The 12966-nt window shown below is 50.5% G+C and overlaps 1 protein-coding gene across 2 annotated transcripts in view; it reads left to right on the top strand.

Annotated features, from left to right (window-relative positions):
• Window positions 1-11019: 11019 nt before the first annotated feature.
• SLC43A1 (solute carrier family 43 member 1) overlaps window positions 11020-12966 on the top strand; it is a 51324-nt gene continuing 49377 nt past the window's right edge. Inside the window, exons 1-2 of one of the 2 annotated variants that reach the window (XM_060176208.1) lie at window positions 11038-11339; window positions 12665-12831. In XM_060176208.1, the coding sequence (XP_060032191.1) occupies window positions 12678-12831 (154 nt within the window). In that variant the 5' untranslated portion in view covers window positions 11038-11339; window positions 12665-12677. Of the gene's footprint in view, window positions 11340-12664; window positions 12832-12966 lie in introns of both variants that reach the window. The other variant, XM_060176209.1, reaches the window with a different exon arrangement.

The raw sequence follows: 12966 nt of genomic DNA, 5'->3' as shown, positions 1-12966 counted from the left end.
CCCAGCGGGTTAAGTGTACACGGCCAAGTGCAAGGACCTGCGTCAGGATCCCAGTTCAAGTCCCCGGCTCCCCACCTGCGGGGGTGGGCGTGGTGGTTGTTGCTTCACAAATAGTGAAGCAGGTCTACAGGTGTCTCTCCCCCTCTCTGCCTTCCCCTCCCCTCAATTTCTCTCTGTCCTGTCCAACAGCAATAACAACAAGGGCAACAAAATGGGAAAAACGGCCTCCAGGAACAGTGGATTGGGAGCTCAGGCACCGAGTCCCAGTAATAATCCTGGAGGCCAAAAAAAAAAAAAAAAAAAGGTTGTAGCCTGAAGAAAAACTGTCTTCTTGAGACAAAAATAAAAAGGAAATTACACTTTAAGGGGGCCGGGCAGCGGTGCATTGGGTTAAACATTGTACTAAGCACAAGGATCCAGGTTCAAGCCCCCGGCTCCCCAGCTGCAGCCGGGATGCTTCACAAGCGGTGAAACAAGTCTGCAGGTATCTCTCTGTCTCTCTCCCTCTTTTTTAAAAATAATGTTTATTTATTTATTGGATAGAGACAGCCTGAATTTGAGAGGGCAAGGGGAGACACAGGGATAGAGACAGAGAGACACCTGCAACACTGCTTTACTGCTTGCAAAGCTTTCCCCCTACAGTCGGGTACTGGAGGCTCAAACCTGGGTCCTTGCACATTGTAACATGTGCACTAAACCAGGTGTGCTACCACCCAGCCTCTGTCTCTCTCCCTCTCTATCTTCCTTTCCTCTCTTGATTTCTGTCTTATCTAATAAGACAGATTTGTAGTGCAGGCACTGAGCCCCAGTGATAACCCTGGAGGCAAAAAAAAAAAAAGGGGGGAGGGATCAGGCAATGGTGCACCCAGCAGAGCACACATAGCACTAAGCACAAGGACCAGCGCAAGTATCTGGGTTAGAGCCCCCAGCTCCCCACTGGCCAGGGGAAGCTTCACAAGGGGTAAAGCAGGTCTGCAGTTCTCTCTCTCTCTCTCTCTCTTCCCCACCCCTCTCAGTTTCTCTCTGTCCTATCCAAAAAATAGAAAGAAAAAAAAATGCCATAGGGGCAGTGGATTTGTCGTGCAAAAGAAAAAAAGCAAAGGAATTCACTGCTGTTGTCAAGCAGAGGAGCCTTTCTCTAGGAAGTAACCATTCGGTGAAAACTTGGATTAAATAAGCCAGGGCCGTAGAGTGTTCCAGGCCCTCTGGGAAGAGAAACTCAAAATGGAGAGAGTGGAGAGAATATGGCTTATTTTGTCCCAAGCAGAGAGAGGAAACAGGCCAGCAGGGAGGCTAGGGGGCCGCAGCTGGGGCCCAGATGGATTCCAAAACACAGCTGGGAGTTTATGTTACCCCCAGGGGTCGGGAGATGCTCTCAAGGAGGGGATGGCCTGATGGAATCTCTTTCCAGATGGACGTGGGCTGGATGGTGGGTTTCTGTGTGTGGCTGGGATCAGGGAAGGCCTGATTGAAAGGTGGGAGCTGGGGTGGGGGGGTGACTAAGGCCGGGGGATGGGGCGTGTGTGATGAGGGTGAACCATGGTGGAGACAGAGAGAAGTCTTTTTATTTATTTATATATTTTTATTGCCGCCAGGAATATTGCTGGGGCTTGGTGCCGGCACTATGAATCCACCACTCTTGGAGGCCAGTTTTTTTTCTTTCTTTTATAATTTTATTTTATTTTTTTTAAAGAAGGCTTTAAAAAAAATTATTTATTTATTTATGAAAGAGATGGGAGAGAAAGAACCAGACATCACTCTGGTACATGTGCTGCCAGGGACCGAACTCAGGACCTCATGGTTGAGGATCCAGTGCTTTACCCACTGCGTCACCTCCTGGACCACTCTAATTTAATTTGATTAGATAAGACAGAGAGAAATTGAGAGAGGACAGGGAAATAGAGAAAGAAAGGGAGAGGGTGGTTCAGGAGGTGGCGCAGTGGATAAAGTGTTGAACTCTCAAGTGTGAGGTCTGGAGTTTAGTCTCTGGCAGCACATGTACCAGAGTGATTGATATCTGGTTCTCTCTCTCTCTCTCTCTCTGCCTATCATTCTTCATGAATAAACAAACAAATAAATAAAATCTGGGCAGGGGTATAGCATAATGGTTATACAAACAGACTGTCATGTGTGAGGTTTCGAAGTCCCAGGTTCAATCTCCTGCACCACCATAAACCAGAGCTGATCAGTGCTCTGGTAAAAATAAAATAAATAAATAAATAAACAAATAAATAAAACCTTAAAAAGAGAGAGAGAGATAGGGAGGGAGAAAGGGAGAGGAAGATAGATACCTGTAGACCTGCTTCACTGCTTGTGAACAATTTCCCCATGCAGGTGGGAAGCTGGGAGCTCAAACCCAGATCCTTGTATGGGCCCTTTCACTTAGTATGTGCGCTTAACCGGGTGTGCCACTGCCCTGCCCCAGGACAGATGTCTTTATTTTAATGTTTTTTTTTTTTTAATTTTTATTTATAAAAAGGAAACACCAACAAAAACCAGAGGATAAGAGGGGTGCAACTCCACACAGTTCCCACCACCAGAACTCTGTATCCCATGTCCTCCCCTGATAGCTTTCCTATTCTTTATCCCTCTCAGAGGATGGACCCAGGATCATTATGGGGTGCAGAGGGTGGAAGGTCTGGCTTCTGTAATTGCTTCCCCAATTTTTGTTGTTGTTGTTTGTTTGTTTGTTTTATCTTTATAGAGACAGCCAGAAATCAAGAGGGCAGGGGGAGGTAGGAAGAGAGATAGACACCTAAAGCCCTGATTCATCCCCTCGCAAAGTGTTCCCCCTGCAGGTGGGGACCGGGGGCTCAAACCCTTGTCCTTGTGCATTGTAACGTGGGAGCTCAACCAAGTGTGCCACCACCCGGCTGGCCCTTACAGAAGTCTTTGTAGCAACCACAAGCTCGATGCCACCCTGGATATGAAAGACAAGGAGCAAAGCCTGGGATGGCTCCAGTTTAGGGATTAAGCATCTGGGTGGCGGGTGGTGCCTTTGGCTGTAATGGAGCCGGTTAGAAAGGAAGAGGTCCTTTCATTTCTGCTTGTCAAAGAAGATCCAACTCACTTTCATCTGCCTTTCCAGCCGTGAACCTCACGTTCAATGTGTACCATTCAGTGCAGCCGTTGTCCAGCTCCTGAGTATCTCAGACTTTCTCTGTGTCATCCTCTTGGAGAGGGGCAGAGGCTGACGGGAACATGGAAATCTTCAGACCTTAGAACAAACATCAGTGCTAAGGGTTCCTTCCTGACTGCAGCCTAGTTCAAGGCCCCTTTCCACACTGAGATGGTCTCATAGCACAAAGTCTGTCTCCACCATGGTGCTTCCATTAGACACAGCCACACTTCGCCATGTTGCTATTTATGATTGGCTGTCTATTTGCCACAGTAGCACTCAACTCTGGATTGCGGTGGTGCCTGGGATTGAACCTGGGTCCTCAGAGCCTCAGATATGAAGTTCATTTGTATAACTATTACACTATCGATTCAGCCCTCCCCGTGACTATTTGAGTCACCTCTGTCTCTGTCCTCCTGGACTTGTGTTCTTCTTCCTTTTTTTCCTTCTTTTTTTTTCATCCTTTCTTTCTACTTTATTTAAAAAATGTTTTCCTTATTTATTTATTTGATAGCGACAGAAATCTATAGGGAAGGGGGACATAGGGAGAGAGAGAAAGACACCTGCAGCACTGCTTCACCACTCATGAAGCTTTCCCCTGCAGGTGGGGACTAAGGACTTGAACCCACGTCCTTGCGTGTTGTCACATATGCTTTCTGCTAGATGGGTCACCACTTGGCCCCAGAGTCCATTTTACTGGTCATTCCTGGCCCACCCCCCACAGTTTTGTAAAAATTGAGTCAGGATTCATATAAAATTCACCGGTGGGTTTGCGTATATTCACAAAATTGGGGGGGGGCAGGCAGTTGCATACGTGGTTAAGTGCAGACATTACAGTGTGCAAGGACCCAGGTTCAAGCCCCTGGTCCCTACCTATAGGGGGAAAGCTTCACAAGTGGTGAAGTAGGGCTGCTGCTGTCTCTCTATCTCCTTCCCTCTGTCTCCTCTATCTTTTCAGTTTCTCTCTGTCATTATCCAATAGTAGATAAATTAAAAAATATATATATATTTTAAATGCACTTCACGTAAGGATCCTGGTTCGAGACGCTGGTTCCCCACCTGCAGGGGAGTCGCTTCACAAGCGGTCTGCAGGTGTCTATCTTTCTCTCCTCATCTCTGTCTTCCCCTCCTCTCTCCATTTCTCTCTGTCCTATCTAACAACAATGACATCAATAACAACAACAGTAAAACATCAAGGGCAACAAAAGGGAATAAATAAATAAATTTAAGAAAATGTATTTCATGAGATACAGCTGTCCCAAGAAACAGCCCCATCCTCTTCAGTAGTTACTTCCCAATTTTCCCTCCCCCAATTCCTGGCCACAGTGTGTCGACTTCCATCTCAGGGTAATCTGTCATTGAATTAGTGCAGTAAGTGCCCTTTGGTTTGCTTCATTTCACTTAGTGTGATGTCTTCAGGTTTGTCTGTGTTATATAGGGATCAGTACTTAACTCTTTAAAATTCTTTTCTCCCTCCTTCCATTCCCTCCCTTCCTTCCTTCCTTCCTTCCTTCCTTCCTTCCTTCCTTCCTTCCTTCCTTCCTTCCTTCGTTTCTTTCTCTCTCTCTTCTTCTTTGTAAATGTTATGACGTTGTATACTAGTGCACAGTTTACCCAGCAGTTGATGGACAGGTGGTTGTCTGCACCCCTTTGCTATTATGTACACTGCTGCTCTAAATATGTGTCCAGTTTTTGACCTCAGTGTATGCTCTCATGTTCCCTAGGCATATGCCAAGGAGTGGAACTGCTGGTTTGTAGAGGTAATTTAGTGACTATGGATTAGGAGAGCCATTTCAGATCGTTTCCCTGACAAATGAGAAAAAACCACAACAATAACAACAACAAAAATCACCTGAAAACTCAACAAAACACAACCGGGATTTCTTTAGAGACTCACTAAGCCATGACCACCGAGTTGCAGACACTACTCTGTAGAGGTAACTCCATGCCTAGGTATGGGAGAAGCCACCAAACTTTTTCCAAAGAGAACAGGCTACTTTATTTCCACTCCTCTTGCAAAGGCTTGTAGTAGCAGTTGGTGATTCTGAAGAAATACTTGCTAGCATCAGGAACTGGGTACTGTTATTTCCAACACCTAACAGACTAGATGCAGTGAGACTCACAAGTGTAAACGCCTGGGGGTAAGATTGCACAAACAGACCCTACAGAGCCAGGGGCGGCTCTCAGCCTTGGCCATTCCACACCCTGGGATTCCTGGCCACACCCCTGTGCCACCCACACTTGCTGGGAGTCCAGTATCTGTGACAAAATGCTAAGTCCCCTTCAGCAGGCTGTGGGAGGGTCAGGGGAGCAGAGTCTGGGAAGGGATTGCTTTAGGGGTGTGTGTGTGTGTGGGGGGGGTTGTTATCCTGCAGCATAAGTGTCTCTTAGATCTTTTTCTGTCTCTCCACTATTTTATTTATTTATTTTTAAATTAAAAATATCTTTATTTATTGGATAGAGACAGCCAGAAATTGAGAGGGAAGGGGGTGATAGAGAGGGAGAGAGAGGGCCCAGTGGCGGCACACCCAGTGAGGGACACACACATAGTATTAAGCACAAGGACCCTCACAAGGATTCCGGTTCAAGCCGCCGGCTCTCCACCTGCAGGGAAGTCGCTTCACTAGAGGTGAAGCAGGTCTACAGGTGTCTCTCTTTCTCTCCCTCTCTCTCCCTCTCCTCTCTCAATTTTCTTTGTCCTATGCAATAAAATGGAAAAAATGGGGGTGGGGCGGTTGCATAGTGGGTTAAGCGCATGTAGAGTGAAGTACAGGGACCAGAGTAAGGATCCCAGTGTGAGAAGCAGGTCTGCAGGTGTCTATCTTTCTCTCCCCCTCTCTGTCTTCCCCTCCTCTCTCCTATCCTCTCTGTCCTATCCAACAACAACAGCAGCAATGACAACAACAATAATAATAACAACAAGGGCAACAAAAATGGGAAAATGGCCTCGAGGAGCAGTGGATTCATAGTGCAGGCACTGAGCCCCAACAATAACCTTGGAGGCAAAAAAAGGAAAAAATGCCCACCAGGAACAGTGGATTTGTAGTGCTGGCACCAAGCCCCAGGGGTGGAGGGAGTGGACGGGGGGGGGGGGGGGGGCACACACAGCCACAGCACTACTTAACCACTCGCAAAGCATCTTATTCCTCTCCTCCTCCTTCTTTCTCTTCTTCTTCCTCTTTTTCTTCTTCTTCTTTCTCTTCTTCTTTCTCCTCCTCCTCCTCCTTCTCCTTCTTTCTCTTCTTTTTCTTCTTCTTCTTTATCTTCTTCTTTCTCCTTCTTTCTCTTTCTTCTTCTTCTTCTTCTTCTTCTTCTTCTTCTTCTTCTTCTTCTTCTTCTTCTTCTCCTTCTTCTCCTTCTTCTCCTTCTTCTCCTTCTTCTCCTTCTTCTCCTTCTTCTCCTTCTCCTTCTTCTCCTTCTTCTCCTTCTTCTCCTTCTTCTCCTTCTTCTTCTTCTTCTTCTTCTTCTTCTTCTTCTTCTTCTTCTTCTTCTTCTTCTTCTTCTTCTTCTTCTTCTTCTTCTTTCCTCTCTCTCTCTCTCTCTCTCTCTCTTTCTCCCTGTTGTTTTTATCTGAACTGTCACTACCTCTTAATTGCTTTAAGGTCTCTCTTTGGCAGTCTGTCCTTCAACAATCAAGCATACAAACTGGCCTCTCTGTCCCCCCTTTTCAGTTATTTCTTAAATTTGTTATTTATAAAATAGAAATATTGACAAGACCATAGGGTAAGAGGAGTACAACTCCACTCCACTCCCCCCACCAGAACTCCATATCCCCTCCCCTGATAGCTTTCCTATTCTTTATCCCTCTGAGAGTATGGACCCAGGATCATTATGGGGTGCAGAAGGTGGAAAGTCTGGCTTCTGTAATTGCTTCTCCACTGGACATGGACGTTGGCAGGTCAATCCATACTCCCAGCCTGTCTCTCTCTTTCCCTAGTGGGGTTAGGGCTCTGGGGAAGCGGGGCTTCAGGATACATGGTGGGGTCGTCTGCCCAGGGAAGCCCGGTTGGCATCATGCTGGCATCTGGAACCTGGTGGCTGAAAGAAGAGGATCTTCTGCTTCACACAGGCGGCAGACATACGAAGGCGCCCCAACCCCAGGTGAGTACACGGCCGCTTGGCTCTCCGCAGCCTTGTGCGAAGGCAAAGGACCCATGTAAGGATCCCGGTTCGAGTCCCCAGCTCCCCACCAGCAGGGGAGTCGCTTCACAGGCGGTGAAGCAGGTCTGCAGGTGTCTATCTTTCTCTCCCCCTCTCTGTCTTCCCCTCCTCTCTCCGTTTCTCTCTGTCCTATTCAACAATGACGACAATAATAATAACTACAACAACAAAACAAGGGCAACAAAAGGGAATAAATAAATATTAATAAATAAATAAAAGCAACAACAGCAGCAGCATTGCTCCCAGGCTGGTGTTCAGAGGCTTTAGCACAGGACTGGCACAAGTGGCCCTGGGCTCAATCCCCAGCTTGGCGAATGGCAGAACAATGCTTGCTTGCTCTCTTTCTATCTTTCTGTCCTTAAGTAATAAATCTATTGAAAATTGAAAGCAGGGGCCCACCTGGTGGCACACCTACTTGGCTAAGTGCACATATTGCAGTGAGTTAGGACCCAGGTTCAATCCCTGGGCCCCCATCTGAAAGGGGGAAAGCTTCAGAAGTGGTGAAGCGGGGCTACAGGTGCCTCTCTGTCTCTCCCCCTCTCTATCTCTCCTGCCCCCCGGCAATTTTTGTCGATCTCTATCCAATAATAAATAGATAAAATAGTTTTAAAAATTAAGGTAAAAATTAAAAGCAAAAGAAGACAAACTCTAGGTCCTCGCAACTTGGCTTCCCAGGGGTCAGTGCAGACAGACCCACCTTTTCAGCTTTGTTTCGTCCCATGTTCTCCATTCCTTTTCATCTGTTTCAAACATCTTTATATGTACCACATGGGCTTGTTATATGTTGGGCCCTGCAAAAGGGGCAAACACACAAATCACTTACTATGTGTTGCTTGTCCCCAAGAGATTTCTAGCTCACAGGGACAGAGGCAGACAATTAGATGACTCCAGCTCAGCATGTGGCCTTTGCAGGAAAGTGTTTTTTTTGGGGGGAGTATTGCCTGGACAGAGCCCGCAAGGAGGACAGACAGCTTCCAGGAGGAGCTTGTGCTGAGCTCTACAGGATGAGTACGTGGACCATGAAGACTCCCCCTCCCACCACCACCACCAAAAGAAGCAGCAGCAGGTGTTCGCTGAGGAGGTGTGAAACCAGCTGGCTCTATGCTTCATTCCACAGGTGCTTACCGAGGACTACCTTGGTGCCAGGTGCTGTTCTAGGTGATGTGGCTACAGCAGGGAACACAACAGAGCAGGCCCCTGCCCTCACACAGCTGACAGTGTGTGTGGCTGTCACCTTGTGCATGCATGAGTCCGTTACTCCCACACTGACTTTCGTTCTATTTTATTTATTTACTTTTAATGAGAGAGGGGGAGAGAGAGGGAGAGGGAGAGAGAGAGAGAGAGAGAGAGGGGAAGGTACACACACACACACACACACACACACACACAGAGCCCTACTCAGTTCTGGCTTATGGTGGTGCTAGGGATTAAACCCTAGACCTCAGAGTCTCAGGCATGAAAGTTGTTTGCATAACCATTATACTGTCTCCCTAGCCCCCCTTCTTTCTATTTTAGGTCAAGAAAGGAAGACTGTCAGGGCTAGGGGGGAGAGAGAGACAAAGAGAAAGGAAGAGGTGTCCTAACACCTCTCGACCTCCCTTAGAGCTTCTTCTGGTGTCTTGGTACTCTTGGGTACCAGGGGCTCGAACCCGGGGCCTCTTGTGGTAAAGCACATGCATACCAGGTGGGCTTTTCCTCCCTCCTGCCCATATTGAATTCTCAAAGCGACCCATGCTGTTCTGTATTAAACTCCTTACTCTTGCACAAAGCTGGGAGCCTCTTGTGCTGAGCTAAGGTATTCACCTTGATCTGGCAGTTCTGGGAGCAGTAATGAGTTCTGACAAGTGAAATTTGTTGTGTCCTCTTCCTAGTGCTAAGCCTTTCTACTTGCTGTGTCACAGCCTAGAGGGATGGGAAGGGCACTTAAAAGCTAGGCAGGGGAGTCGGGCAGTAGCGCAGTGGGTTAAGCGCACATGGCACAAAGTGCAAGGATCAGCGGCAGAAGGATCCTGGTTAGAGCCCCCGGCTCCCCACTTGCAGGGGAGTCACTTCACAGGTGGTGAAGCAGGTCTGCAGGTGTCTGTCTTTCTCTCCCCCTCTCTGTCTTCCTCTCCTCTCTCCATTTCTCTCTGTCCTATCCAACAATGATGACATCAATAACAACAATAACTACAACAATAAAGCAACAAGGGCAACAAAAGGGAGTAAAAAAAAAAGCTAGGCAGATCTGACCTGGCACCCCACCTTTGCTCAGTCTTCCTCCAGTGGCCTGTCTTTGCCTACTTCTGTGCAAAATTGAGAAGCACTGAGCTATAGCTTTTATTTGGAAACTACCCAACGACCTGTAACCACTTCAGCAAATGTTAGCTCTGCTCCTGGTTTGGCAGCTCAGCTGTTCAGAGATGCCTCCCTCTCTCTGAGGTCTTCTTAGAACTTGTGGGGCAGTTGTCACATTCCTACCGATCTCTGAGCAAGTCACCAATACCACCCTTAAAAAAAAAGTTCTTAAAAATTATTTATTTATTATTGGATAGAAACAGAGAAGTTGAGAGGGAAGGGGGAGGTAGGGGGAGAGACAGACACCTACAGCCCTCCTTCATCACTCATGAAGCTTTCGCCCCTGCAGGTGGGGACCAGGGGCTTGAACTGGGATCCTTGTGCATTGCAACATGTGTGCTTAACCAGGCGTACACCCACCTGCCCCCCATAACATCTTCAACACTGCGATCAACATGAATCTTATTAATCTGCACCATCACCCAGTAATAACACCTCACATTCCTTCATTTATTTTATTATTGGATAGAGACGGAAATTGAGAGAGGAGAAGGAGACAGAGGGAGATAGACAGACACACCTGCAGCCTTAATTCACCACTCGTGAAGCTTTTCCCCTGAAGGTGGGGACCAGGGGCTTGAATCCAGATCTTTGTGCACTGAGATGTGTGTAATTAACAAGGTGCGCCGCCTGGCCTCCCACTCCTTAATTAAATTACTTATTTATTTATTGTAATGAGACACAGAGATAGAGGGAGAAGGAGAAAGTGGGGAGGGATGGAGACACACACACACACAAGCACTGCTCATCTCTGACTGATAGTGGTGCTTGGGGTTTGAACCTGGGACATCAGAGAGTCCCAGGCATGAAAGTCTGTTGCATCACCAGGAAGCTGGGGAAGCAGGGATATTTGCCAGAAATCAGTTACATCCCACAACACTGTCTTCTGTAAGAATAATAACAAAGACAGCAGCAACAACACGGACTTTCATTAAGCTTATTAAGTGCCCAACACCATGCTGGGGACAAGTTCACCCTCCCCCACCACTCCCAGGTCCCCCACGGGGTAAGTGACTACTAGGCTTATCCCAATGGGCCAAGAAGGGGGGGGGGGGACAAAGGCTCAGAGAGGTTTATCAATTTGCCCAAGGTAACCCAGCCCCAGCCCTGTCAATGTTCCTCCATCTGAATAATTCCAAAGAAACGTGTCATTCTGCCTCTGAGAAAAATACTGCTCCTAACTCCACAATTCAAAAACTCCTCCCCAGCGGGCCCTGCATAGCGTTCTGACCTTCTTTGTTTTCAACAAGGGTACAGAAACCGCTGTCCTATTCCTGGGGAGGGTTGAGGGGCGGGCAGGGTGGTTGGGTGAGTGGGACTCCGGTAGACACTTTAGGTGCTGGGGCGTGTGCGGGACAGAGCGTCTTCTAGGGACCAGAGGTCGAGTCACGTGTGTGTGAAACTCGACCTCGGGGGAGGAGGGAAAGAGAAGGGAGCCCCCGCCCCTACCTTTGGGCGCAGCCAGGCACGGGTGTAAATACGGCTCGCCTGAGCCGCCCTGCTCCAAAGCCCGCTGGTGGCGCCCTGAGTGTCCCAGCTCCCCAGCTTCTAGACAGGGGTGTGGGCATTGCACAGGACCCGAGAGCCTGAACCTTCAGCCCCGGGGGGATCTCCTAGGACACCCGGACACCCACCAGGACAGCGGGTGCAGCGCGGCGTGCGCTCCTCCGGGCGCCAGTGGCAGCTGGCTGCGCGTGTGTCCCTAAGCGGAGCAGAGCAGCTGGTGAGGACAGGGGTGCTCGGCAGGGTGTCCCCAAAGGGCAGGCTTCCCCGGGCACAAGCAAGGCACGGTACCTTCTGGATAACCCCCGTCCCTGGCCACGCACAACCGTTCCCCTTACCAGGTCCCTCTACCCCTTGTCCGCCCACGCATAAACGTATCCCTAGGCCCTTGCCCCCAGGGGTGCTCGGCCTGACCTCTCTAAGCCCCTCTCCTCTGACCCTGCGCCTCCTTTTCTTCTTGTCCTCCCTCAACATCCTCTCGCTTTACTTTCTCTGAGGAAGAGACTCTCCAACTCAAAGTCAAAGCCCACTTCACAGATGGGGCCACTGAGGCCGATTGGGGGTGCTCTCGTGCGCCCCTCCTCCTCCAGCTCGGCCCAGCCCCCTTCTTTCCAGGGCTGACCTGCCACTGGGCTCCCCCGCTGACCCCGGCCTGTTCCCCCACCCCGGGGCGCTCCCCCGCGGTGGCCATGGCCGTGGAGCTGGGAGCCCGGCCACCCCCCCCCCCACCACCAGTCCCTCCCTTTGGTAAACATCCCCTCCCGCCCAGCCACTGCTGCTGCCCTTATAAAGTCCGCGGGCTACCGGACTTCCTGCGGGAGCTTGAGCCCCCTCCCCTGGCCGGCTGGGGGTGGGCGGCCAGCGAGGCGAGGACCTGGGTGCCCTAGCCCCCACCCTGTGAGTTGGGGGCGTGCGGGGTGGCGCGCGGATGGGGGAGGGGGACCCTGCTCCCGGTCTTGGTACACGTGGCAGCTGTTAAGCTTGACCAGAGAGACTGGAGGGAATGGGGCGCCTGTTGCGGGCAGGGCCTCCCTCCCCCAGTAAAGAAGGGTGCACTTGTGGGGAGGGGGTCATAGGAAAGGGGCGGAGGGATTGTCTTAGGTTAAGCTTGGGCTTCCCTGGCCACCTCCCGATCGCTGCTGCGGGAGGTTTCAGACCGTGCCCCGCCCTTAGCTAACTTTTGGGGACCCCAGGGAAAGGGGGCCTGGCTGAGCCCTCCCCAGCCCTCAGGAGCCGGGCCGCTTGCGTCCTGGCCAGGGTGGCGGCGCCAGCAGCGCGCCAGGAAGCTGTGGGCGCATGGGCGCACATGGGACCTTCCTGGTCCGCGATAGCGGCCCCGGGAGCCCAGCGCCGCGTGCGACCCTGGCACTGCCAGTGCGTCCCGTGGTGCCAGCTCCGGGAGGCGCCGGCCTGCTCGCCCGCCAGGCCTTCATGCCAGGCCGCTCCCTCCACCAGGCTGGAGGGGTCTCGGGGTGCCACCATGCTGTAGGAGCCCCCCTGGGGGTCTCTGGGGGGGCCCTCTCTCAGTGCCCTGTTCCTGTGCAGGGTGGCCGAGGGCATGGCGCCCACTCTGAAGCAGGCGTATCGGAGGCGCTGGTGGATGGCCTGCACCGCAGTGCTGGAGAACCTCTTTTTCTCTGCGGTTCTCTTGGGCTGGGGGTCTCTGCTGATCATCCTAAAGGCCGAGGGCTTCTATTCCAGCATCTGTGCAGGTATGACCGAGAGAGAGTTTGGGGGGCTAGGGAAGGGGCTGAAAGTGGGAGGGGGAGAGCATGGACGTCCTAACTGCTTCTGGGTTCCAGTGGATGGACAGCAGGAGCCTGGCAGGCCTGCTTCTCCTGGGACAG

Source organism: Erinaceus europaeus, chromosome 17, assembly GCF_950295315.1.
Source record: "Erinaceus europaeus chromosome 17, mEriEur2.1, whole genome shotgun sequence".
NCBI classification, from domain to species: Eukaryota; Metazoa; Chordata; class Mammalia; order Eulipotyphla; family Erinaceidae; genus Erinaceus; species Erinaceus europaeus.
Note: the sequence above shows the minus strand (reverse complement) of the source record. Positions and strands in the feature narration are given on the sequence as shown.